At 37.8% G+C, this 27,673-nt stretch overlaps 4 protein-coding genes across 8 annotated transcripts; 1 reads left to right on the top strand and 3 right to left on the bottom strand.

Moving 5' to 3' along the window:
- The first annotated feature begins 910 nt into the window (after window positions 1-910).
- Window positions 911-8,436, top strand: ncmap (non-compact myelin associated protein). The gene is made up of 4 exons (XM_056767369.1): window positions 911-1,178; window positions 6,394-6,485; window positions 6,833-6,917; window positions 7,677-8,436. Exons 2-4 carry the CDS (start codon window positions 6,407-6,409, stop codon window positions 7,954-7,956), a joined length of 444 nt encoding a protein of 147 aa, XP_056623347.1. The 5' UTR covers window positions 911-1,178; window positions 6,394-6,406; the 3' UTR covers window positions 7,957-8,436.
- Window positions 8,437-8,476: 40 nt separating this feature from the next.
- On the bottom strand, window positions 8,477-16,315 carry jade1 (jade family PHD finger 1). 4 transcript variants are annotated; one of them, XM_056767363.1, is made up of 11 exons: window positions 16,180-16,315; window positions 14,406-14,489; window positions 13,268-13,332; window positions 12,964-13,121; window positions 12,679-12,863; window positions 12,358-12,569; window positions 12,098-12,265; window positions 11,812-11,928; window positions 11,211-11,726; window positions 10,733-10,850; window positions 8,477-10,651 (listed from the first exon to the last, which is right to left on the bottom strand). In XM_056767363.1, the coding sequence occupies exons 2-11, from the start codon at window positions 14,455-14,457 to the stop codon at window positions 9,771-9,773; spliced, it is 2,472 nt and encodes an 823-aa protein (XP_056623341.1). In that variant the 5' UTR covers window positions 14,458-14,489; window positions 16,180-16,315; the 3' UTR covers window positions 8,477-9,770. The 4 variants fall into 4 exon arrangements, with proteins under 4 accessions (XP_056623341.1, XP_056623342.1, XP_056623343.1 ...); XM_056767364.1 differs by having other exon boundaries at window positions 16,176-16,294; XM_056767365.1 differs by lacking the exon at window positions 16,180-16,315 and adding an exon at window positions 14,977-16,015.
- A 366-nt stretch (window positions 16,316-16,681) lies between these two features.
- Window positions 16,682-21,864, bottom strand: asmt2 (acetylserotonin O-methyltransferase 2). Of its 2 annotated transcripts, none has more exons than XM_056767368.1 (9): window positions 21,504-21,864; window positions 20,939-21,036; window positions 19,807-19,981; window positions 19,519-19,648; window positions 19,208-19,276; window positions 18,620-18,738; window positions 18,327-18,464; window positions 18,031-18,153; window positions 16,682-17,662 (listed from the first exon to the last, which is right to left on the bottom strand). In XM_056767368.1, the coding sequence occupies exons 2-9, from the start codon at window positions 21,017-21,019 to the stop codon at window positions 17,451-17,453; spliced, it is 1,047 nt and encodes a 348-aa protein (XP_056623346.1). In that variant the 5' UTR covers window positions 21,020-21,036; window positions 21,504-21,864; the 3' UTR covers window positions 16,682-17,450. The 2 variants fall into 2 exon arrangements, with proteins under 2 accessions (XP_056623346.1, XP_056623345.1); XM_056767367.1 differs by having other exon boundaries at window positions 16,684-17,662; window positions 20,939-21,039; window positions 21,504-21,863.
- Window positions 21,865-22,182: 318 nt separating this feature from the next.
- pgrmc2 (progesterone receptor membrane component 2) lies at window positions 22,183-27,622 on the bottom strand. The gene is made up of 3 exons (XM_056768718.1): window positions 27,245-27,622; window positions 25,022-25,177; window positions 22,183-24,032 (listed from the first exon to the last, which is right to left on the bottom strand). Exons 1-3 carry the CDS (start codon window positions 27,594-27,596, stop codon window positions 23,935-23,937), a joined length of 606 nt encoding a protein of 201 aa, XP_056624696.1. The 5' UTR covers window positions 27,597-27,622; the 3' UTR covers window positions 22,183-23,934.
- Between the last annotated feature and the right edge of the window lie 51 nt (window positions 27,623-27,673).

The following is a 27,673-nucleotide window of genomic DNA, read 5'->3' as shown; positions in this document are numbered from 1 at the left end:
TGCTTCATAACTCTACACAAACAATTATTGAATATAATTGCTACATTCTCAGAAGGATTGAACAAACACCCATAAAGGTTTTGACATTTTATTTGAGAAAAAAATCATTACTTGATTAGATTGCTTAAATGTAATGCATAAAAGCAGGATAACAAACACTTTTCAATATATATTAGTTAAAACAGCATTTATAAAGATTTTTATAAAGATTTATAAAGTAACCTAATCACAATTAATCGATTAAAAAATAATGCTTGTGTTTATATACGTATGTATATATATATATATAAATAAATATAAATGTACATAAATATTTACATACATACATATATTTAAATATAATATACAGTATATAAATATATTACTCATATTTCTTAAACATATACACGTATGCTTGTGTATTTATATATACATATAAATATACAAACTACACACACACAAGTTGTATAAACACAAACATTTATTTGGGAATCCTCAGGATTAACCATTAAACTACAATTAAAATGATCCAATATTAATAAATGCTGTAAAATGTTGTTCAAGACATTAACATATGCGCCTCTTCAACTCACATCCACCTATTCAAAACGTATCAATTATTCTGGTATCTGCTTGAATCTAATTGTATCGAGTGTGTGTCAGGAATGCACTGATAGGAAAAGGCTGTCACTCATCCCTTGATTTGCATGGGAACATAACAGGTGGCATTACAATCCTCTGACGATTTTTTACTCTAACATTGTATCACACATAGGCAGAAATTCAATGATAAGTCCTGCTATGTGTGTTTAATGAAAGGTGAGTGTTGACTAAGAATGGAGTGTGTGAATTGTGTTGTGAATGTGGCACGCCTTGTGGGCCAGGCCAGACCTGAAAAACCAGCTACCGCATTAAGTACGGAGCGCTTTGATATGGCACGTCGTGTCTACCTCACTGTCAAGGACTGAAACTATTTTTCCACCTTCACTTTGTTTCCCATTACATCTAAAGTGAATTTTCTTTCATTTTACCCATTCAGATGCAATTTTCAGTCGTGGATTATTCAGTTTTATTTGTTCTAAGTTGTGTGAGTAGGGTTGACTGTGTGGACTATGCTCACCTTAGCCGATTAAAGAAGGGGGAGTGGAGGAATTGATTCTGTGGAGGGTGAAGCTCCACAGCCGACACTGATCGTACAGGTGAGCCACAACTATTGAGGAAATAATACAACCGAGCTTTGCTGGTTTACAACCCTTTTCTTTGTGTGTGTTTGTTTTTAACACCTTTTAGGGGTCTTCCTTGTGTGAGTGACAAAGTGAGTGAGATGGACAGATTTTGAGGAAAGCGAGTTAAATGATTTTTTGTGCTTTTGACATTGAGTACAGCATTGAACAGCTGAAATTGTCGCTAAATTGTAACTTAAATGAACAAACCCAGCTTAAAAAGTCAGTTCAGTTTTCTTCAACCTTTTTTTAGAAAAACATGAAAGGACTATTTGTTACCTTGGGGAGCTATTTTTACATGATCTGTCCTTTTCAAATTGCGTTTGTTTGATCAATTCACACCTATTAAATATTACAAGTATGATTAATGTGATGGCCACAGCACATTCTTATGTTGCCAGACAGAACCCCAAATTCTATGATGCTTTGTGTAGTATATATTGTACCATGATGTCATAATATTAGAATTTCTGATGTTATGTAATCCTAGTCATATTGGTGGCTCATGTGTGATCAAATGATGATAATATTGAATAAAGAAGGTTCTGGATTTTTGTCCGACTAGGTAACTATCACAGGACTGTTTTGATGTCATTGAGAAGACCTAAAAGAGTGTTTCGGTCTTCACATGCGAGAATCTGATAAACAAACAATAACGTATAGCCCCTACCACTTTCTTTCCCAACCTCCTTTGATGTGATTGCCACCTTACCCTGACATTGAACACAAAGCTCTGGCAGGGCTCTGAATGTCTTATTGTTTACTGGCGTTCAGGAACAATACACAGGGTTCCTGTAAACAATCCGTCTAGATCAATTTGATGTTCAGTTCAACTTTTTTTTAAGATCTGTTTTGAGATATGAAGGGGTTTGGCAAGAGAGTGGGCAAAGGATCAAGAATCCATTCTTAGACGAATGCATACCTGTGGCAGAAAATGATGAATGAACGTATTGTTTGAGTAAGGAGAACTGAGGATTTAGGGCAGGGATCAGTATTATTGGATGTATAGACACATTGTGACGTACACGGCAGACGTGTGAGCACACCTGTGATTTACAGGTGGAGCGATTAAATTGCTTTATTAAACATATATATGTTTTTTTTCCATTTAGTCAAATCACATCAGGGAATAACAAAACATACACCAGCAAACTGAAAATGAAAAAAATCCTATATAAGCTGAAAAGTAATAGAAGTTCTGAGCACACATGTACTCTTTCTAGAAACATTCAAACACACCATAAAAGGGTTGTTAAAATATAGAGAACGGGATCACATTTAGTCCTTTCTAACACTGCAGTTGTCATATCATGCCATCACAAATCTGTCCTCTAACAGTCATGATCAAATATTAACATGCATCATTTACATGAGGGCGAATCCCCTTTTTGGTGTTGCTCTTGATAATCGATGTCTTTTCTGAACAGGTTTAACATTACTGCTTTTTTTAAATGAAGCACATATTCAATACAGTCCAATTTAAAATAGAAGTGAGATAATAAAGTAGGTAGTTGCAAGTACTGAGCTTCCCATGAGGAAGTGTTTCTTTACCCATTTAACCAACCCTCTTCTCTGTAGTAATGTAGTGCTCATTTTTTACACAAAAACAATATTGCAATATGTAATATAAGTGTATATTGTTTATTATTATATAATTTGATATTGAGTGTATTGCATTTTAAGTAGGTTTTTGTCCAAATTGTAACACCAGACCAAACATTTCATGAAAAGATGATATTTTCACATTTTTGCACTGACACTTTCGTTATACAGTAAATAGGATTGGGTTGACTTGGTAATCAAGATATTAATAAATAAACACAGAATGTTGTTTTAATGGCTATTATGTGATTGTTTAATAATCATTCACGAGGGCAGAGATTAAAGAAATGTATTAAATAAGTAAATGCCGAACAGATGTTTTGAAGATCATTATTAAACACTCTGAACATCTGATTTTAAACGCTTGATTTTGACTTTTAAGATAATAACAGGAACCCTGGCTCATATTAGCTTTTAATGGGTACTCGTATAAACAACATTAGATAAATTTTAATTTCACAATCTTTTGATCCGGACAGAAAAGTGTTTTGTTTTTAGTAAAACATTTAACTTCTGAGTTGAATATCCAGAAATGAGACTCGGCGAGTACGATATAGTTTGTCTTGTTCTGTCCCAGCTGCCCTGTTTTTCTGAGAGAGTTTAAAGTGGCTATAAATGAAATCAAGTGACTGTACTCACTGTATCAGTGAGTGTATAGTAGCGTTTTATGGCGGTGTGAAACAGAACTCGACACGATATATGATGTTTTATGATTCACCGTGTTGCCCAGGCAACACAATTTACAACTATTTGCTGTTCTTTGGTGGTAGCGGGCTTGTAATTTTCTTTCCATCAACTCTGATTGCTTCTGTCAGAAGTACTCATAAGAGCAAATCTCAAATATAAGGGCCCGTCAGGAACTAAAGAGGTTGTTTTATGAAGTTGTTCAGATTATAACAAAGGTGCACTTGGCAACAGTGCAGATCAATGCAGGCTTTTGTGCCCGGTTTCACAGACAAGGTTTAAAACTAGTCCCAGACTAAAATTATAGTTTGAGCTGTCTTAACTCAAACTAAATGACCCTGACATAGCTTAAAATATAAAATAGCCATTGTTTTGTACCAAGATGCACACCAGTAATATTTTATCAAAGGCTTTTTTAAGGCGATTTAAATATCCTAATTTAACTAAGGCACAGTCCTGGCCTAAAGGGATAGTTCCCCCAAAATTCTGTCAACAGTTACTCATCCTCATGTTATTTCACACTCTCATGAATTTCTTTGTTCTGATGAACAAAGAGAAAGATATTTAAGTATGTTAGTAATTTTCAGTTCAGGACATCTTTGACTACCATAAGAACAATTAAATGGGAGTCAAAGGTGCGCCAGAATTATTTGTTTTCCTAAATTCTTCAACATATCTAATTATGTGTTCCACTAAACAAAAACCCACCATTTATAAATTAATGGTGGTGGAAAATGTACCAGAACTGAGAATAGCAAACATTCTTTCAAATATCTTTTTTGTTCAACAAAAAAAAAGACATTTACACAGGTTTGAAACATCCTCAGGGTTAGTAAATGATGACAGACCTATACTTCACCCTTCAGTGGTACTTTTTTGATGGCATTAGTTGGCCTTCAAAGGCTGAAATATTCTCTGCTGTTGTGTTTGATCTACACTTCTATTATAATATTTTTACCTGCAAATAATCGACAGATTGATAAATAATGTGTCCAAACTGTACACTTTTGAAAAAAGCTGTTAAAAATGGCTATTAGATGCCAAAATTACTTCAACCAAACTGTATTTGGATCTACATTGCAAAATCCATTCTCTAAACCTGCTTGATCTCTGCAGGGTGACAGCAGATGGATCCCAGCATTTCAGGCCACAGGCAAACAAACAATTAATCTAAATAAAAGATGGCCATAATGTTTAAAAGTTCTTTAAAGTTTTAAAGTTTTAGAACTAAAGAAATAAAAAGCAAAAATTATATTTAAAGTCATGAACACTCACATGAGATGAAGACTCCAGTGATATTCTACATGGAGCAGGTCGCCTCACGGAGATCACATGACCAGCTAACTATTAGCTGTTTTATCTTAAAAACCCTCTAAAGCACACATTAACTTGCCAAATTTTTAAATAACAAACTGAGTTTGACACATTGCAGTTTTCTATCATCTGTAACCACAAATGATTGATTTTGCAGAAAGCTTCATCCACACAGCACATATGCTAGTGCCACGTAACCAGAACATTACAAACCACATCTTTTAAAGTGGCACAAAGATTGACAGTCATATTTTTCATTTGCGTCTGACTAAATTATTTCTTGATCCTCTGTCCGCAGGCTGGTGCTTTAAAGACAGCCCTGTCAAAAAACATGAGACGTTATGAAACAAAAAGTTATTCATGTTTTGTAGATGCCGGTCCATTTGAACATAATCAGCAAGAGAATTATAGACGTTGCTTATATGAGCTTTGAAAGACATTAGGCAATGATAGTCATTTGAGACAAATGCACTTTAAACTCAACTGTGTACTTTGAGGGATTGTGGGATTTATGGGTTATTCTGGGTTGTTGTGATACAAATTGAAAGAATTCTCTCTTGGTTTCCAAATTTTAAAAGGCTATGTAAATAGCAGTGGCTGCTCTAACTGTATTGTGGAAGAAACAGTATCACTCAAATAAATAAAAAAACTCAGCTCTATAATTTGAGGTAACAGCTAGCCACTGCAGTCCAGCATCAGGTAATGCACAACAGACAGGGAGTTTATGAAGTACAAAATGCCATAAACAAAATCAAATTAGACCTGTTTTGAACAATACTGGAAAAGACTGGAAGGAAATAGCTGACTGTTTTGAAATCAGACTGAAGACAGGAGATATAAGCAACAATAAGTGTGACATGTTAATATTTCTGGCATGTATATAAAATAATTTAATGTTCAACTGATTCACTTCAATGGGTTTCTGTCAATATGGTACCTATAAGGTGGGCTGACATTAGTGTTCAAAGAATCCTTAAAATCACCCCAAGCTGAATTGAAGGCATAGTTTCTGTAAATTACTCACCCTGTTGTCATTTCAAACCTGTATGATTTTCTTTCTTCTGCAGAACACAAAAGAAGATATTTTGAAAAACGTTATGTTGCATGGACAAAATAACAGTGCAAGTCAATGGGTACCGCCATTGTTGGGTTACTAAAATATCTTCTTTTTTGTTATGCAGAAGAAAGAAGTCACACAGGTTTGAAATGACAAAAGGGTCAGTGAATGTTGACACCATTTTCATTTTTGGAACTTAATAGTCAGAAGTCAGTCTAGATTAGAAACCACGAAGCATTATGGTTTTCAGAGAGCACAATGCATTTGATCTTCAATGATCAACAAAATTAGTCTCTCAGTGAACATGACATATGACGTTAGCAGTGTGGTTAAACTAAATAGTTCCCAAAGAAGCTTTGTTTGTTTTGTATGTGGCAACCAGTTTTTTAACATGCTTGATGATTCACAAAACAGGGGAAAACTTTTAAAAGCTGCGGTGAAATGTGAAAATAAATTCTTTCTTTCTCCGTTTTCAAATGGATTGTAGATTTTATCATCTAAAAGGGAATCAGTGTTTGTTTTGTTTATTTTCAGAACAATTCTAAAGATGCAAAGGAACTCTACGACATCTATGCCCCTGAATACCACAGCAATCACCAAATCGAAGGAACAAATCCTTACCCAGAGTAAGTTTGTGTTTGCTGTGTGTGTGTATGTGAACATACAATACTTTTAGCACACCTTTGGATTAAGAAATTTAAAATGCATCAGCATTGTACTCAGCATCACATCCTGAAACCTGTTCTACAACATGCTTTAATTAAATCACATTACATTAGTGCATTCAAGATTATTGTTTTGCCCGGTTTTGTCTTCAAATGAATGAAGCTTCTAAATATGGTGAAAGTTACAGTGTGCTAAAAATGAAATAAAATGTGATAGATTATGTTCGTAAGCATATATATATATGATCTCACCAAACTCTAACGTTTGAAGCAGACTGGGAGATATCAACTGTTTCTTGTGTTCACAGGCTCCGGAGCCATGATAGCTGTCATCGTCATTGGAATAATCATCATTCTCACATTTTTGCTCATAGTTCTAAAGACGTACAACAGGTATGGCAACATCTTGATGTGAAGCTTTATGATTCAGTCCCATACAATGAGGTGAACACATTGTCTCCTAACAAAAGGAGGATATTTTTAAAGCTGAGGTCTAAAAATAGGACAAAGCTTTGAGTTTTATGCAAATAAATACATCAAATTTGTTCTGTTATATTTTGAATGATAATATTGTACAGTTTATAAATGACTTTAAACATTACATTAACCATTTGGAACCACGCAAAAAATTGTTTAAATCATTCATGCAAATTTATGTCATTTTTGGTTTTGCTAATTTTATGCAACTTTTTGTATTTTTGGGCAGATATCAAATGTGTCCAACCCCTTATTGTTAAATGGGATGTAAACAATTACAAAAAAAGTATATTATAATCTCTATTTTAATAAGACATTTTTTAAATTAGACATTCTTCATGTCATGTATATTTTTAAAGTAGGTTATATGCCCTTTGTTAGTAATATATAAAGAACAGTATCCTATATATACCTAAAGTAGGTAAAGCGTCCCAGTGTTTTTTATCCTAGTCTCGTCTAATCAGATTTCACAATTTCTCATTAAAATCTGATTGAATATAAAAAAGAAAAAAATTAGGAAAAAGGTTTACACGGTGCACACATTTTGGCAGTTAGGCTACAGACCCATTAACAGAATTTTGTATCATTGTTTATTTATGTAAATATATATATAAAATATATATTTTTTTAATTTAAATTTACTAATGTAATAATATATCATGAACTCCATGACAGGAGGACCCATGCAACCAGGATGCTGACAGGAAACTCCTCTAAACCCAGAAAGAAATCTTCTACTATCACAAATACAAACCTGGCCATGAGCAACATGGGGCCAGGTTCAGCCAATGGAAGCATCATGCAGTCTAACTCTAACACACCTTCAGAAAATGGATTTCGCATACCACGGGTGAACCTTAGCAACATGAATCCGAGTAACGGGGAACAATTCAGCACCACAAGTGGTTCAACCATAGTGACGATACATGACATGCCACCAATGGATAACACATAGCAGACATCCTCTGGAGTCACATGTGTAAAAACACTCACACAAACATGAACAAATCTGTGGAACAGTCCCATGGAAAATGAGCCTCGACCCACTGTTGAACATTCACTGCACGACCGGGTCTTGTGGAAGATTGGGGACCTGCCAGATAGGCTTGGAAATAAAGAAAACTTTAAGAGAACCCATATATTATAATGAAGGACATGAGGAATACTAAATTCCAAACACTCGATATGAATATAGTTTAACGCTTCACACTGAATTTGTTGATCAAATATAGTGAAATATATTTTGTAATCTATATTTTCTGCAGTGGGCAGAATTACGATGGACCATGCTTTCCCTCTGAAAGCCAGAATTCAGTCATAATGTCCAGTCCATTTTTGTGTATTATAGCATTTGCACTCTTATAGTAAAGTCCTTGTTGTCCACAAACACATTCAAATGTTTGGCCAAGCTAAATATAACATTTAAATGTAATAACAGTAACTGTTGTTGTTTTTGATCAATTACACACAAAAAGTAACCTCAAGAAAATTTATTCACAATCTGCAACAAAACTAAAGTATCGCAAAAGTATACAAGAACGAAGAAAAATACAGCAGCGTTCCATTTATATAACCATGTTGAAGTTATAGCAAGCTCTCTGTCTAATGTTCTAGTGCAATATTTCAACAAAAAAAACACAAAAACACTCAGGCAAGATAAACTTTTTTGAAGGAGATCAACTCACAAATTGCCTGACGTTTTACAAGCTTTAAAGAAAATATTTCAAAACACATTTTTTTTTTAGTAGTACTCCAAGGCAACCATGTCAAGAAGAATAGTCCTTTCAATGCAACAGTGTGTTTATTAGAACAATGATAGTGTTTTATGTTATTTTGAAATATCGAGTGCAAAAGTGAATTCAAGGTAATGGATGTTGCATGGAAATGAAGTTCCTGATCAAAGCTGCTAATGGTTTCAGTCCTCAAGAATTCATTTTGAAGTGTGGATCAATCTTTTTGAATCTAAAGTGTCCATCTATTGCTGAAGAATATTGTAAGCCTAAAAAGTTTTTATGAATTCCAGGTAAGGTATTACTTCATGACCAAAAAGAGAACATAAGGCATTGACCTGTTACACACTTGGTTCATTTGAAAGAGAGGAAAAAAATCACAAAACATGACACTATAAATTAAAGAACACATACAAGTAGAATTTACCTGAGAAGTAAAAGGTACCAGAACTATGGCACATGTCACGTATGTGACACAAGATGGCCTTTAAAGTTAGCAGAATACTGAGAATTAAATAAAAACAAACTTATCTAACTTTTGTGCACTTTTTGTGGTCAGAAAATTAAGTGCTCAGTTAAGTGCAGTAATTCTAGGGGACTTAAAGGAATAGTTCACCCAAAAATGGTCCCCGCTGACTTGACCATAGTATTTTGATTCCTACAATGGTGAGTGTTTGAATGAACTATTCCTTTAAGACGGTTGGGCCGTACAATATTTTTTTACGCTGGTAATATCTCATAATCAACTATATATTGCCAGTTCTTTTGACCTGATTTAAAGGGTTGAACTCAAAATTAAGAATATATTTATTCTTCATCAGGTCTCTTTGAAACCTCTCCATGTATGCTTTGCACACTAAAGCCAAAGCATTGAAACTATTGGAAAGGGTATACACACAAAAATTGATAGTTTTAGCAATATCAGATATATCACAGATTAGAAAAATAAATATTGTTCCACTAGTTGAAGTGCTGATTTTACTCAAGAGCAAATTAACAAAATTATATATATTTCTTGACACTAAATGTCATATCATTTTCATGACGCAAGAACTCCACGTTGGATGACATCAGAACCGTAACGTCCAGTAATTGGATCATGACTTCGAAGTCTTTGGGTGTGACACCTTTTCCCCTGCTCCGACTGGCCATGCTCAGAGTCTCCCACGTGACTTCGGTTCTCACTGCCTGTCCTTAGTCGGGTTCTAATCGGGGACGAGGAAGAAGTGGGAGTTGCATTAGTTTCCATAAGGGAAGAATTTAGGTCGTCGCTTTCTTCCTGTCCACCGTTACCCCCCGCTGTTCTCTCACTCCTTTTGGGAATTCTGAAACTGCCCCAGTTTTTCAGATGTCTCCCATTTGGCACAAGTTTTCTCTGATGCTGGCTTGGATTTGTCTTTTTTGGCGATCCATTGTATGTTGTTGGTGTGTCATTCATATCGCTTTCCTCCACTTCATTCTTCACTGTATCCTCCAGGAGCTTTGACTGCCTCAGTTTATCTTTCACAGACACCTGCTCCAATAGCTTGTTTCTCCTCCTCCTGTCTTCTAGGGGGCACTCAGTCTCATCTTTTCTATGAGCAACATTCCCTCTCAGCCTGGACTCTGTACGTTTTGCTGTAGCTGATGCTGATGCTGCTGCCTCGTTTTTCGAAACCTTGTAACCTCCAGAGTTGGAATGAATGACTCCCTCAGAATTATAAAACTTGTCTATTACCAAGCCCTCCAGCCTGGTCATATGAACTGAGGCCTGTTTTGATATTCTGTAATGGTTGCTACCCTTCTCGTGAGTCTGAACTGTGGACCCCAGTGCACTGTTCTGCCCGCAGTGTCCTTTCAGAGGTTGGGGGGAAGCTGGCACTGAAGGTGCCGTTCGGAAGTAAAACATAGCCTCCTCCAAACGTCTAGTAGAAGATACACCTGACCAAAAGAGAAAAAAGGATTAAACATACCTGTCATGTCTCATTGGTATCGAAGTCTAGTGTAAGGTGTAATGCTCACCAGCAACCCGCCCCTGCTCGAGCAGTTTAATGTGATGGTGAAAGATCTGCTCCTGTACTCGACACAAGGTTCGTTTTATCCTCTCCCGACGACTGACCATGTATGTTAAATTACGCACCTGAACACAAACATATGTACGTGAGACAATACCTTCTACTGTCTTAACCAAAAAAGCCAGTGTTTGTTTTTAGGCTTCTGGTTGATTCCTGTTAAATAGTGGAAAAAGATTTTCAGATTTAGTTTAGACCTGTTCCTTAATTTGGACTGGTGCTCTTGAAACATTTTCAATTACACACCTTCTCTAGCCAAAAACCTACACTAAAAGGTCCGCAACACACTCTTTATTTGACCAAATTAAAGTAGAAATGGGGCTGGCTGTTTATATCCCGTCTTAAAGTGCTAAATGGTGATTGGCTGCTGTGATTCTCCCTTTACATTTCTTACTGAAGGCGGAGCTACAGGGTTCATCGCTACCTACCCGCTCAAGATCCTGTCGCAAATGGGTGAAAAGGCGAAGTCGTCGCAAAAGCACTTCCTGTTCCCGCCGGGCAAGGCTGTCTTCTTCTTCCTTCTTGGGCATTATCAGTTGCTGGTTAAAGTTTACCTTTCGTTTTAACTTCCAATATTGGAAAAGGAAGTCCACCAGTTCCAGAGGCAACTGCAGATGTTCGGCAACCTCATCAGGGGCGACGAAGCGATAGAACTCATCCTCGAGTTGTTGCACTCGTAGCTTTCGCTCGCTAATTCTCGTCTCTTCTTGGTTTTGGGCGGTTTTGGGTTCGGAAGAGAAATCAAGCCCTTTGTTTTTCTCTCTTTGTTCTTTCAATGGTCTAATTTCATCTCCCTCTTCCTCACTCCAGTCCATGCCCGAGTGCTTAGGACAAAAGGATTTAAACTTGACCTCGTCCGCCTCTGTTAGGATTGTGTTCATCTTTAAACCATAATGTAGACCACAGGTCACGTGGAAAGCCACACGGCAACTTTTGGCAGAACACTGGGTAAGGTAAAGAGAAGGAGATTGTTTTTATTTATAAGATCTACATTTTGAACGTTTACATATAAATATCCAACTGATATACCTGTATACAAGCTCCTGTTTTCTCTTTACACACACAGCAAATTAGCGCCCATCTGTTGCCGGGTATATGAGACACATTAGTGATAGGCTCCATCTTCTCAGGGTTACCAATGCTCACCTAGATAGAGAGATAAAGAGATTGGAACAAAGAACGGTTTAAGCTCATACTATTAATATTCTGACCAGTGGCAACACAACAGTAAAGATAAAAGGTTTATAATCGTTTATAATTATTTGTGTATGCGTGAATGTTTTGTACATGGCTCTGTGAAGTGATCACTCCTTACTTCTGGTATCCAGAGAGCACAGCTGACGTGCACCCACTTGGTTCCGCTGCGGGTGGGTTTCATGGCTCCGCCTTTCTTAGGGCACAGATGGCACTTGGGAAAGATGCCCAGCGCACAAGTACGGCAGAGCCAGCTGCCCTCCGGAACCTTCAGTATACCGTAACATGCCTGTGGGGAGGTACAAGGATATTATTGTCATGCAATACAAATGCATTTGCGCAGCCGCATACATTAATACACTGTTAAATATGCACACACACCTGGTGCACGCATATGTTGCACTTGTCACAGAACACCATCTCGTTGCCGTCCTCGCCGTCAGGTGACTTGCAGACGTCACAGACCACATCCTCATCATATTCGATTCCAAGCCCCTCCTCTGTCTCCATGGCGTGATTCATGTTGTCATAGCAACGCCTTTCAAACTCCTCCATGACCCGCTCCATTGTCAGCTCATCCAGGGTTTGCATACCTACACCCAAACCAGTTTGACTTAGTATTGCATTTGTTCACATTAGTTTACCACCATTTCATAAATTTGTCTTTTTGAAAATGAACATTTTAGATCGCATTTAACTCACCCATCTTACTGAACTCTGCATTAGCAATCTCTAGCCAAGCTACGTCCTCTTCATTCAGATCATATCGACACATGCCCTCAGCTAGAGCCTGAATACCCACATAGCCCAGCATCGATGACTCAGAAGAGCGAATCAGCTTCTTCGGTCTGACGAACAGAGCAGTGGGACATTTCTCAGCTACAGTACTAAGGGAATAAAAATACAAAAAATGAAAGCCATTGAAAGTTAACATCTGACGTCTTCAATATTTAGAATGCAAAAATATAACATGTGATATCTTCCTACCGCACTTTTGGTTGCGGTATGGAGTCAGGACTGACGGGCACTTGAACTCCTTTCTCCCACTCCTGTCGCCAGGGATCAGCCAGCTCATAATAATCTTCTGGATTCAGCTGGCTTGAGTCATGCAACTTCATAGCAGTGATAAGGTCTGTCCTGAACACCTGGATGAGGGGGAAAGGGGGTATGACTATAAGAAAATTCTGTGTTTAGTCTGAAGAGATTCCTCTAAAATAATGTTGATGGTCCACTCCCATATTGACATTTGGGTACGTTACATTTATATGACATTGGAGTGGATGGAACTTACCTCTGAAGGTCTCTTTCCATTCTGTTTCCTGTGCTTGGAGTGCTGAGACCAGGATGTGGAGTTACCTAGAGAAACAGAAACATACGCTACTCTGAAATACAGGGCTAGTTATCACTAATAATTACACTAAGGCTGCACGATATATCGTTTTAGCATCGATATCGCGATGTACGCATGCGCAATAGTCACATTGCACGAGGTGCGACGCAGGGAAAGTTTTTTTTTTCTATATTTGCCTGATATAAAGTAATGAATTTTGATTTATGGGTGCTTTTTTTTTTTTACAAAGCACATGTTGTTGCTTCACGTTTTTGACACGCATCCTCTGCATGCGTGCGCATGGCGAAATGAGCAAGAAACAGGAGAAAAGCACCGAAATGGACGACTTGGTTGCAAAAAGAAGCGCATCGACAATTATTTGGAAATATTTTGGCTACAGAAAGGATGATGTTGACCAAAAACAGGTACTTTGTCGGGAGTGCCGTGCATTAGTTGCCACAACACGCAGAAACACAACTAATTTGTTTGATCATTTAAGTCGGCACCACAGAGCTCTGTATGACGAGTGCAAAGCTTATTTTGTCACTCATGTTAATTCCCTAATGTGATAATTATGTGTCCTCTTTAATGTAGCGCTCTGTTTTTAACCTGGAATACATGCATATAGCATCCCCAATAACTAGATCGCTTCTAGACGCCAGACTGCACTTCTTCATTCACAAATGAGCTCCCTTATTTTAGGGTAAGAAGCAACATTTATTATTAAATAGCAATAAATAAAAAGTCATTTTCAGGGTTTCACATCGTTTACTTTCCATGAACATGCCCACAAAATCACCCCAATAATTCTTGAATCAATTATTTATTTTTGGAGAAATTCAAGACATCTGATGAACAGTTCTGTATTTCTACACATCGCAATATATATCGCAGAAAAAAAATATATCGCAATGTACGTTTTTTTTCACATAAACATTACAACAGTTTGAACTACACCAACTTCCTAACTTGTATAAACTAAGCTTTAGAAACTTGGTATAGCCCTTGATAGTCTTCATTTCAAACATTCAACTGAACTTTTAATAGAAAGATTAAATGAATTGCCTAATTCACACTGGTACTAAGGAAAGGCACTTACTTCCATTGTCTGAATCCTCACTGGTGCTTGGGACACGGCTTCGCTTCATCATCGGCTGCCGTTGTCTTGAGGTGATCAAGAAATCTGCAGAGATAATCAAACAATAAAAGAACATTCCTGAAAACTGACCCTACACACTTCATTGCTGACTGTGCTTTCTGATTCAGCAAGCCAAAACTTGTCAGACTAAAGTCAGCACAACAGGACTGACGCTACACTCACAATAGACTATGATTCTAGAAGAGTTAGGTGAGACTTTACTTTACTCAGTTTATGTTATGTTGCTTTGCTGAGATGAACCCGCCCTGAAACACACATTGTTTTGCTCTATCTATCACAATCTAAAATTCCAGGAATGACTTCATTAAGTAACAATCATTTTCACATTAAGTTACACACACTTAACATTTTTTATGTTAGATTTGTTCGAATGCATATTAAGTAAAACGTCACCGTTGGTAAATAATATAAATCAAGCAGTCAGTTAGAGCTAAATTATGATTAAACTCTGAGTAAACAACGAAACACTGAAACCATAGCGCACACATTGTAATCTTTATCAGTACGTTACCTTTAATTGTATAATCTCAAAACATAATAGTCAAAGAGGGTCGTTTCATACGATCCAGCGTGTACAAAACAACAGACGTTCCGTGACGTCAAAAACAGACGTCTCAAGTTTCACTGAGAGATAAAAGTAGTTTTATTATACATATATTTATTTTAACAGTCTGCACCTTTTTCGAGTCTTAAGAAATGGGTACTAGCCCTCAGCATATGTGCTTCCTAAAAATTTTAAAGTATTTAAGTCATATCAAGACGTCTCTCTTCACATAAACAACAGCTCAAGCGGTGCAAACTCGCCACGCTAGACAGATGACAGACCACGCCCCTTGACGTAACAAGAGTGTTCACTTCAACGCCAGTTCAAAATTGACGAAAATATTATTCATTTTCTCTGTATAACGTGACCACAAAAATACAAGGTTTTTCAAACAATCACTTTTGCATTGACTTATATAACACCGATGTGAGCGAATTTAAAGGACGTATCTAAAGTATATATACAAACGTATACAAATTCTGTTTTGGCCATATGTGTTCGACCACAAAACGAATTAACGTCACAATCGCACGAATAACAAAACTTTGGTGGATTTCGGTTAAAATGTTAAACCCACAAAATTAAAATATCATGCAACCGCTATTTTACAACATCATGACAAAACTAAATCCGGACCAGCCCAGATCGTGACACGCGGAACGTAATTTAGACATCCCTGTATCAACCCTCCATACTTTTAACATTATCTTTAAATAAGTGAGTACTGCAAGATGTGGACACTTGTTTAACGTTATTTACTCTATCAACGTGAATCTACCGTCAGGCCACGAGGTGCGCGCCGAACTTGCGATCTGACGCTCGAGCACACAACACGCATGTACGGTCTGTTTCACATGTATAAACAAGGCCCACATATTTACCGATTCAAAGTTATTACCAAACATAAAACAACAATACCAGGAGCACATATCATTTCATAAAGAAGCCAGATGCATGTAAACATTTATTTATGGCAGCATCTGAAGCTGCTAAACTTAATCTTTTGGCGCCATTTTAATGACGTGCTACATTTGCACCGGATCATCTGCATGGAGAGCTCGCGGAAATCCTGGACAACACTGTAAGCATGTAGGATAATAAACCCGTCTCTGCTTTTAAACGGATCTAACGTTATACCATATCACAGAAAGAAAAATGCAATGTACCTACACAAAATGGACTTGCTGATGCTTCGCTGGCGTTTGTGAGGGCTGATTCTTGCTCACAGTTGTGTAGTCGCTTTCCTCCACCCCACACATACAAACACACGCAGGTTGCGTATGCGTGCCGCTACTGCTGTGTGCCTCATCATCCACCAGGCTGAGGTCGCACTCATAGACGGGCTGCTTTTCATTTTCATACCAAGATAATTATATGTTTTATTAATATTTATTTCTAAAACATTTCAATATGCCAAAAACGCTTTAGGATGACCACGGCACTCTTTCAAGTAGCTATATATTGAGACAACTAGTGTAGGCAGGTCCCGAATAATAGTTTCAATTTATTTCGCAATATTTGTGACGCAATTTTCAATCAAAAGCTCCCTAAAGACACTAGTTTTGTTTGAATTTAAAATGTGGATTTATTTACTTGCTCTTTTAGGCAGGCAATATGAACTTGTAAAATATGGAAAACAAAATTACTGCACAACAAAAACAACTTTGTTTGTTGTTTCCTTTTAATACAAATAAATCTAGGAAAAATATAAATTCGTAGCCCGTGGTCAGGTTGGTCCATGTATTCACTGGAAAGTACACAAACAATTTACAAATAATAGTTTTTCCTGTAAAGGGCTGGGCATTTAGTTAGGAATATTTCACGCCACTCACAATCATTTAATCATACGGTTCAAATGTTAGTTATACAGAAATAGTATGTATGAGTATAGAGTATGTGTAGGAGTAAAAAAACAGCTTTGTTTTAATTTTTGTGTTAAGAAAACAATTATTTGTGTTATTTCAACAAATCACCACTAGGGGTCATCCGAAACCAAGTCTAAAATAGGACTGTGCGGAGGGAGGAGCTTACCTTTGAAAAATGGCCAATGATCAAAGGACCTCTTCAACACTCCCACTTTCTAGAATCTAAAATGTGATCTAGAATTTGAATATACTACATCAAATCCAGAACTAAAAAAGTACTTGTAACCCCTAAAATTGGTAACACAGGGTTGGCATGTTTCATGTTATTAGGGTTAATCAAATAATTAGTGGGGTTTTAGGGATCCGGGGTTCGTATTTGAATATTTATGGGGTCAATAACATGGACTGGGTGAATAACATTTGGATCTGTATGTACGGAGAGAACAATATCACTTCCAGGATACCCAAAACTATGTGAAACAACAGATCACAGTCTAAACTGTGCATCAGTCCAATTACTAACAGGTTTTATCATCTGTAGATGAGGCAGAATACCAAAGGGACTTGTCTGTAAATTCATTTGAGTGCCAGAATAGCATCATATGATTTTCCGGTACGACAAACTTGCACGTCCCTGAATCCAGCCTCAGTGAGCAGATGTGTATAGTAAGAGGGTGGGTGCTCTTTCCCTTCTGTCTGGACCAGCATGTTCAGAGAGAATGTCTGAACCATAGTTGGACCCGGCCGGTTCTCAAACAGCAGTGCCTCTGCAATCAGAACACCTCCACCTAGTATAAGAACATAAGAGATGGTAAAGGGGAAGGTATACGTTTAAAATCCCTAAGATGTTTTGCAAGCAACTAGATCCAAAATGGCATATCAAAAATAATCAAATTTAACATTGAGTAAATCAGAGTTTTTTGGAAAAATTACAACCACTGTTTTGACCGTTTCTATAGAATAGCACAACATTATAACATTAGGTTATAATGTTTGTGCAAAATTCCTACGCAGAACAGGATAAACAAAGCATCAAATTCCAAAGCATCATATATCACAAAAAAATATGAATAGTACTTCATGAATCATAAATCAATAATATATTATAAATAGAGTCCTGCTGATTTTCACCCATCTTTTCCACCCTTTGTCTCACCTTTATTACATGCTGAATATATCTTTTTCAGTAGTTTGATATTTTTATCATCTTTCCAGTCATGAATTATCCGGGCCAGAATGTACAAATCTGCAGAAGGGATTTCTCCATCGAAGAAGTCTCCTTCACGCAAAAACATTTACAGCGCTAGTTTTAGGTTTTCAACTTATCATAGAACTATTAATGGCATTGAAAAATCCTAGTAGAGAGGCTTCCTGCTATTTCAACACATTGAGGCTGGCAGAGACAATACAGAATAACAATCATTAGTAAGGTTCAAAATAATTATTTCCCACCCTCTTGAAAACAAATGGTGTCATTTTGGTGAGCAAAATGTCGCTGAGCGGACTGGATCACTTCTGGAAGATCCAGAACCATGACGGTAGAGGATGGATATTCTTTTGCTATCTCCCGCGCTAATGCACCAGAACAGCCTGAAAAGAGTTTTACATTTACTACATGAAAGAATTTTTTTAATTATTCTTTTAAAAAATGGTTACTGGAGAGAAATCACTGACACAACTACAGAGTAAATATTTATACACATGGAAAGGGAAACACCAGAAACAAAAACGACATTCACACTCACCCCCCAGATCTATGATAGACTTGAAACAGGATAGATCGAACGCTATTGCTATGTCATGGCCATCAATGACCCATGTAGAGTTCATCAGACCCATAAACTTCAGCATCTCTTCTTCTGACCTGAAACAAACACACACACCTGTGTCAACATACGGATAGTTTCCAACTGGATTCACAGAAAATATAAAACAAACAAACCATGATACCAAGCCATCTGCCATTAACACTGCAAATATTATGAGGTTGTGACCCATTAGGGTGACAGACAGAATGATACATTAATAGAAAGTGGTGGAAAATGATTACATATCATTACCGAACCAACTAAAGCAAACTCACAACATCATTGACAACCAAACAATTCCAAGACACACACCTCATGCTTGAATCAAACAACAGCACAGCCTTTCACAAAGCCTCAAATATTTCAGGGCTTAAAGTACATGCCCTAGTATTTCTCAGCCCCAGCGGCTAATCGCTTAAGACTGCATCACTGGAGTTAAATAAAGCGCTTTCAATCCACTGACATTCACCCAAACAGCACTGCTAAAGTTATATAAAACTAGCCTAAAAAAAAATTTGCACAAACCTGTATATGGCAGAGAAGATTTCTTCAGACGGAAGGCCGAAAGTTTTCTCATTCTGGTTTTTTCCTTCCCTGTGAGGTTTTAAATGATGATGATGACATGACATGTTTTTTTTTAAACAGAATATATTCAAATGTCCAGATATCGTTCAGTTTAAAGGAAAGGCTTTTTATTGGGCTTTGATTGATCATTAGCATTTCGAGTCTTTCAAATCTGCATCTAAACAAACTACATCAAGGCATTTATTAGAAAGGGTAAGATAAAATGGACATGCACATACTGAAAATACTAAAATGAAAACATCTACACCCACCTAACAGCATCTACCAGATTGTTCCAGAGCGGATAGATGGTTTGAGAATGATAGATGATTAAACTGTGTAGAGATTTGGGGCTGGATTTAGCCAAGTACAGATTAGCAACATCTGTACTGTTGTAATAAGCTACAAGAAAATAAACAGCAGTGGCTCAGAGACAGGAATCTCAATGCAAGAACATCCATTAGGGTGATTTCAACAACAAGTTCTCTTTAACAAGTTATATTTAATGTCTACATTTTCCGTAGCGAAAATTTATACTGCTGGAATACAAGATACACCACCTGTTCCTTGTAAAGGTTCCACTTCCAAAATCTCAATGGCAACCAGCAGATCCAGTAAACGTTCAATTCCATCTCCACTGGTGCCAAGCTTCTGTGCCACCTCACCTGCAGTCAGGGGCTTTTGGGAGTCTAGCAGAAGGTCAAACACACCTAACTCACACGCTGAGAATATCGCCTGAAAGGGTTCAAAGAAGTGAAAATTATCTTTGCCGAGACATTTATTCACAATTTAAAACCTGGAAAGACACCTTAATACTCTGCAAACTTTTTAGTAGATTTTAAAGTCATTTTGAAATTAACAAAGACTTTTTATAGATTATAAGATACCACGTGTAGTGTTGTAACTACAGGAGATAAAAGCAGGTTCCACAGGTGTAGGTGACCAAGTTATACTGTAGTTTTGGTGTTGAGTAAGGGAATGCCTTGACATCATCATTGAGTCAATCTTTGGCTCGTCGGCATTATATAAACATTAAAGAATGATGTTTGTTAAATTAAGAGAATTAACAGTAAAGGCAGGGTATGCCACACATAACCTTTATCACAAATTATATATTCACAATGTACAGTGTCCCATGTTTAAACACAATGATACTTTTTCTTTTATTCTGTGAACTAGTGACAACATTAGAAGAGTTTGGTTCCAAAAATAGATAAATTCGTTTCTAAACATTTTTATCATGCATTTTATCAAACAAGTTATCATGGTTTTGTTGTGTTAGTGAGCTGGTTGAGTTATTATGGCTTAAATCTAAACAAAGCAACTGCGGTTTGATTGATATTAATTGGAATGCACGATAAAAAACATGATTTTTGAAATATTCTCCAAAACTCTTCATTTCTCCCAAATAAAAATATAGTTTAAACACAATACGAATGTTTAGGTTTATTTTAGGATCAGTTTACAAAGTAATATGTGATGGAATACGGTGTTTTTACAACGTTTGCACTCTCTGTCTTTCACTTTTGTCACTGACGTTTGTTTATGTTGGAATACAATTATTTACATTTTACACAACACATGCAGAAACCCTGCAGACATTGGGAGACCTTTGTGAACATTTTGTGATTAAATTATCTAAAGCCCAATTTATAGAAAGGATAGGGTGTTTATAGAGCATAAAACCCAAACCTTGGAGATCCTGAATCCGTTAAAATATTCCATAAGTTTGAAAGGGTAGTCCAGTTCACTCTGGGATAAATGTTCGGCCATGATGACAAAAATCTCTCCTGCTGAAATCAATTCAAGCACACCATCAATACTCATTGCACACTCGATGTATGTGAAATATTATGGATGTCAGATAACATTCCTGTTCCTGAATTGTGCAGCTGGTATGCATTCCCTCTCTGAAATGTGGGGCCCCTGTTGGGAGAGCCTTGTGCTTTACTTATGCTAACGTTACCCAGCAAAAGTGGAACAATGTATAACCACATAATAATCATCATGCACCTTTCAAGACACACTTCTAGATCTCGATTTAGCGCATGCCAGAGATTTTGCGCCATTTACCTGCGGTCAGAGCGCAGATTAAACAAAATCCTGAACGCAAACGGATGCTTCAAGTGCACGAACGCATTGTATACAAGCGCAAATAACAATAAAAAACAAACAAATACAAGCACAGTATTATAGCGACATAAACAAACGATAGTGTTAAAAATATCCAAAAATGTGTTTTGATCGAGACACTTACCAAACAAAAAGGCTCCAGGTTCTGATATGCAGCTCTGCTCAAGATAACGCTGCTCAGCGATAAAAGCAAAACCTCAAGAAGTGAGATAACGTGTGAAAGTGATCGTGTCTCTGTATCCCTCTATCGGTAAACACACTACCAGCTACACAAACAAACAGGTCGCTCGTTTCCAGTATTGACACGATCTAACCGCGAGATGTCGCTGCAGGGTAAATGGATCGTAAAACTAAACGCCAGATATCACAAAAGCTCGACACGATTGGGAAATCACGTTGAAGACCAATGTTTTCAAAACATATCTTAAAATGCAAATTTTAAAACGGAAGGCTGAAAGAAAGAACCTAGCATCTTTTGCAAATGGATGGTGTCAAATACCTGAACCAACCACAAAATCCCCCCCCCGGTCGCTCCAGCACATCGCTTGCATGTTTTAAATGCGTTGGACTTGCTATAGATGTGAAAATCACTAATACAATACAAAGTGCACTTAATTTACTCTTACAAATGTTATTTGCTTTTATACTAATTTATAAAGGCGAAGTCCACATTATTATTTAACTTAACGATTCGTTTCTTAATATATTTGACATTTGGTAGTAGTCTGCAATTTTACAATTCTTGTATTTTAAAAGAATAATGCACTAAAGTTCAAGAAAATGGGCAAAGAGGATAACAGTCGTTATTAACAAATGAATATTTTATTTCTGCAACAACACAAATCCTTCTCTCCTGAGCTCTCTCTCACACACACACACAGACACACACACACCCACCCTTGCAAACTCCACATTTAAATACATGACGTGAGAGCTATCATAACCTCACTGTTTGCTGCACATGCTTTAATAAAATGATACACATATTTACAGAATCCACAACTTGTTTGGATTTTGCCTCATCCCCCTCCCCCAGCAAAGACAGAATATTAGAATATTGTTCCCCCTCTTCAGAAAAAAAACAACACTTAAAGGTGGCTTTGAAAAATGACCCACATTAAAAATAAATTCAACAGAGGGGAAAAAAAGAGGGGAAACCGAGATGGACACAGGAGCAAGAGCAATGGATCTTTTGGCCAGAACAGCACAGCAGTGCGTGGAGTTTAATAACAGCGCAGATATGGCAGTAACACTGAAATAGCTCAAAGTCTATGTACAAGGTCACAATAACAGCGGTCAAGCCCCTTGTGTCTGGTTCGCTCACAGACAAGATCATGAATCTGTCTTCTGAACAGTGAAAAGATGGGAATGGGAAATCCTCCCGTAATTTGGAAATATGGAAAGGGCAGAGCTGAACACGTATTCTGCATGAATCTGTGCATGTTCTCCCTCTGATTTAATTTTGTCTTTATTTTCCCCACCTATTGACTATTCTGGACCGTCCTGTAGTAGAATTTAACGGAAATAAGGCACAATAACTACACTGACTGCTTTGTTAATAGAGGAAGGGAGAGTTCTGTTGACCAAAGACTCGATCCATTCAAACTGCAGAAGCCATCTTCCCTTTTCATCCCAACCAGCCATTCGGATTCATATAAAATAACACTACCAAATCCACCCACCCCAAACCTTACTCATCCCAAATCACTTTTAAACAACATGTCGAGAATCGCTACACACTAGGGGTGCACACAATACAAAACATTGCTAAAATAGCACCCATCTATCCCGGCCCCCCAGCTTTGGATTGGCTCATTGCGGTCACATTTAATTTTTGGAATTGTTACCATTTCCACTTAACATTTACAATGAGAAAGTTTCAGGCATGACATTTAAATGCTCAAAATGTGTGTCGTGGTATACATTACACAAACAACTTGCAAAATAAAAAGCAACAAAGAGAGACCCCATTGCGATTTTAAACCTGCTGTGTACCGAACTCCCAGATTCTGCCCCTCTATGTCTGACAAAAACATACAATCCTCAACCTTATACAGTGATGCCCCCAAATAAAAGAAAAACTGTGAATAAAAATAAATGTGTATTCAGCGTTTCCTTCTTCCTAATTTTATTAATCTCTCACTTTCACTCTTAACCTGAACACATAAATGTTCATGGTTTGAGAAAAAGAAGTCAATTTTACTTTCTGATGGATGCTGGGTATATATCAGAGTTCAGGGTGTAGAGTATGTGACGGAGGCTTTAGGGTTTTTACTGCATGGCTGACCATTTAGAGTGTAGAACTAATGGAATAGAGTATGTTAGTGCGTTTTTATTTGAGTGTTGTTGAGGTGGTGCTGGACACAGGAGCTGGTTTAAGGAGAAGCAAGATCAAACAGGAATTTTGTTTTTAGGGTTGGTCATACAGTACTGGGGACACTGTAAGATTGGTGTGAAGCCAGGCAGATTCTGAGGGGTATTTCTGCTGGGGGTATCACAATTCTGACGGTGGCCTTCTCAGTCCTGGGCTTTAGCTGCTGTGATGATTCAGCATATTATTCGGCTTTTTGATGATCTTTCAAGTCTTCCTCATCTGTATACTCTGACGGCTCGTCTCCCGGCTTTAACAAGCGTCCAACGTAGTCGTATTTCTCTGAGAGAGAGAGGAAGGATGAAGAAGGTGTGGGGAGGAAAGAAAAATTATTATTTACAGATTATTCTATTGTCATCAGGCCAGTTTTCAATTGACAAAATCCATTATATTTCACGCCAGATTTAACTAACTGAAAAGAGCAGCTTATGACACATTTGATGTCTCACAAAGCAACACAAAAAGTCACGAGGCTGTGCTAGACTCAATCAGTTTAGCTCAAAACATAGTAAAACAACCCTGGAACCTACAGATTTGTGTTTTACAAAACACTTGCTTCATAGTGAATCAGACATAACCGGAAGTGAAACTTCTTTACTGCATTAAAATTAAATCTCACAGAATTGGTAAATTATTATAAAAAAATTGGCATTTCGAGAGATGAAACAACACCCATATCTTTTATAGCTCTTTGATCTTAGAGTTAACGGCACAATAAAGGTTACAGGCCCAGACCACTTTGCAAGACATAAACAACACTGATCCAGAAACATTTTGCTGCCGTCTTTCAGAAACCTTGTGTCTCGCGGTTTTTACTTTTTGGCATAAATCATTATAAATCGTCACCCTTTATGTTAGTCACTGGGTTCTGCAAATATTATAACCAATAAAAATTATAAAAAGTGCTCGTCAACATTGACACCAAAGTATTTAATAATTTAAAAAGAACAGCGTTTTTCCCATTGCCTGAAAAACATCCAATTTGAACATCCTAGGTTTGGGAAGAACTGTGATAATTTTCTGTTTTATTTTTTACAGAATGCTGAAACGCTATACAACCAACAGAGCTTTCATAAGTAATTAAAATCTTGAACCAACATCTTTAAGCCTTAAAATTATGTCTGTACAAGTAAAAGTGCTTCTGGACAAGTGCTGTTTACATCTGATCTCGCTCATGCTTTGTCATACCTTCAAGCTTAAAAGAATAATACTTTCATTCTTTAATACATTTTTAGAAATCCAACTCCTGAATAGTCAAAACATACACTTACCCATGAACTGCATCTCCCATTCCCGAACGCTTTCCATCTGCACTGCGTTCAGGTCTGAGAGATCATCGTACTCATCCGGTAACGCGTCTTTTTCCAAACAGAATGTGGCCAGACCCCGGGAAGCATCACGGCCCGCAAAGATTCCGTAGGGACCCTCTGAAAAGGAGAAGGTATTGTAAGTGCAGATCAGGTATACAGTACAAAGTTCTGACTATGCCACTGCATTATTTGGACTTCTAACACAGCACCCACAAAGTGCCTTGCTGTATTAAAAATAAGAAACGAATGCAAAGAAATTTTTGCAAGAAAAACAACATTACAGTTATATAAGGTTTTGAGGCATGCTTCCCAGCTGAGAGTAGAGTAACAAACATAAATTCCTCATGTACGTAGTAATTGAGCAGGTAGGCCAGACAATCCCAACATGCGAAAACCATATTTTGTGTCTATCTAAGGAATGCAGGTAAACACACACAGGTAACCCAAAACAGATGTGAGGGATTCTTTAAATATTACACTGTTTCGTAAGAAAACTGATGAGGCTCCACAAAATACGTTACACCACACAAACACAAATCAACTCCAGCTGTGTGTTGGTTCAGGCCGCACCTTTTTCCTCAAACCTAGACGTGACAGAAGAACACAATAAACTGACAACTTCAGTCACGTGACAAACATGTGATATCAAACGACGATAAGGAGAGAGATGATGAAAAGAGGCACGTATCACAGACGCCTGATGCATTACAAACAACTAGAGAAAAGGTCTCGGACTAAGGATAATCCTTATTTTAAACCTCAAGCCACGAAACTGTGGTTTGAGAAGAAGTAACAGGCACGTCAAAGCCTCCGAGATCAGGTGACTGGACCTAAGACATTACTTATTACGAACAGAAGTTGGATATTTTCTTGGCTCATCATCTGACCCCCATGTGCAAAAGCAGCTGAACATATTTGCACACAAACACACTGTTTAGCAATTGTGTAATAATAATCCCGAAAGGAACAAATTGGGTCCAGCCAAACGCTGAGCCAAAAGAGCGAGAGTCCACTGATAAGACTATAAACATTTACTTTTGACATGATCTCATCTCGTGATGTAAAAACGAATCAGATTTTCTAATGATATTCTGAATGAGGTCACGTGAGAATGCAGGCGTCTATATGAAGGACGCACTGGTTAGGGTCTGGTCTGCAGACACCCAGGCCAGCACTCACCCATAAACTCCACAGATGGTCAGATAACATATCGCAAATACAAATATAGCTGTGACAGATCTGACTCTTAATCGTAGGCCCATAGTTTAGTCTACAAATAAAGCTTGCACCATAAATGCAATCAAAGTTCACGATTATTCAAAAACAGACTCCAGATGAGAAGAACCTTGATTCACTTCTGAACCGTCTCCCAAATACAGTCTCAAGATGAACACAAGACACAATATTTTAAGTATTTGTGCAGGAAACTGGAGCTGAAGCCAAAGTAAAAAAAAAAACAGCAGGAAGGAGAATGGAAGCTGTAAGACCCTGTGCCTGATTTCTTAACCAGGGCCACTGCTATACTTAGCTGACCTAATATGCATCACTGGCCGATCAATCTACTAACTGTAAACGATTCCAAAAATGAATAAATATTACAGAAAACTACATGAGTCACATGTGAAGTATGTCCGAATTGACATGAGGAGATTTATAAGGAAAAGGAGATGGGTGTGTCAGCACATGGCTTTGACCCCGTTTGTCCACGTCACACGTGGCTCACAGTCAAAAATGCATGTCAAGTTGAAGTCTGGGAAAGCCAAGCAATGGCAAAACACACTGCATATGGGGGAAAATACAGAGTACTGGCATAGCTGGACACAGTTATGAATGAGACAGAAAAAAGTATGATAACATATGTAGTAACTCAAGTTTGCGTTTCAGTTAAACTAAGTTGTGGCATAGCCAAACTGATGAGAGATGAGATCAGATTGTGCGTTATCACATCACTGGCATCACATGTCTGGCGGTTCTGTCCCCAGTCTCTTTAACAGTATGATCAAATCTGTGGATATATTACAGAAACGAATTCACTGAAACCAGCATGGTTACAAAACTGATAAAACAGACCTAATGTTTCTGTAGCTGTTGTATTGATAAGCATAAACAGGCCAGCACGCAGGCTCTTCTCCTGAAGTTAAACAACACCGCTAAATGTGAGCGTGAGCCACAACGCGCCCTTACCACGTCCATAAAACTTTTTGCCGCTGGTCACGTCGAAGACCTTGGTGTTCACTGCCATGAGTATCCGCGGGTTCTGCACGCCGTCGTACTCGCCCAGCTGCTGCAGGGTAAAGTCGCGCCTTCTCATCTTGGGCAGCTGCGAGGCCTCGCTGCTCCGGCCCGATTCCGCTCCCGCCCTCCTCCACCACCGCGCGTAAATCACGTAACACGCGGCGAGTACTAACAACAGAACGCAGAGATTGAGTAACATGCCGCCTATACCGAGACCGGCTCCCAGATCCTGTTCCTCCGTCGTGCCCTGGTCGCCGCTAGTGTCCGCCGCTTTGCTGCTACCGTCCCCATCGTCCGCCATACTGCAACGATAGCGCCTTCCCACAGTGCGCGCGCGCCCGCCCACCTGGCTGGCAGAAACGCGTTTGATTGGCTCTT

The sequence above is a fragment of the Triplophysa dalaica genome, chromosome 15 (genome assembly GCF_015846415.1).
Source record: "Triplophysa dalaica isolate WHDGS20190420 chromosome 15, ASM1584641v1, whole genome shotgun sequence".
In the NCBI taxonomy this organism is placed as follows: domain Eukaryota; kingdom Metazoa; phylum Chordata; class Actinopteri; order Cypriniformes; family Nemacheilidae; genus Triplophysa; species Triplophysa dalaica.
This window is presented reverse-complemented; position numbering and strand designations above follow the sequence as displayed.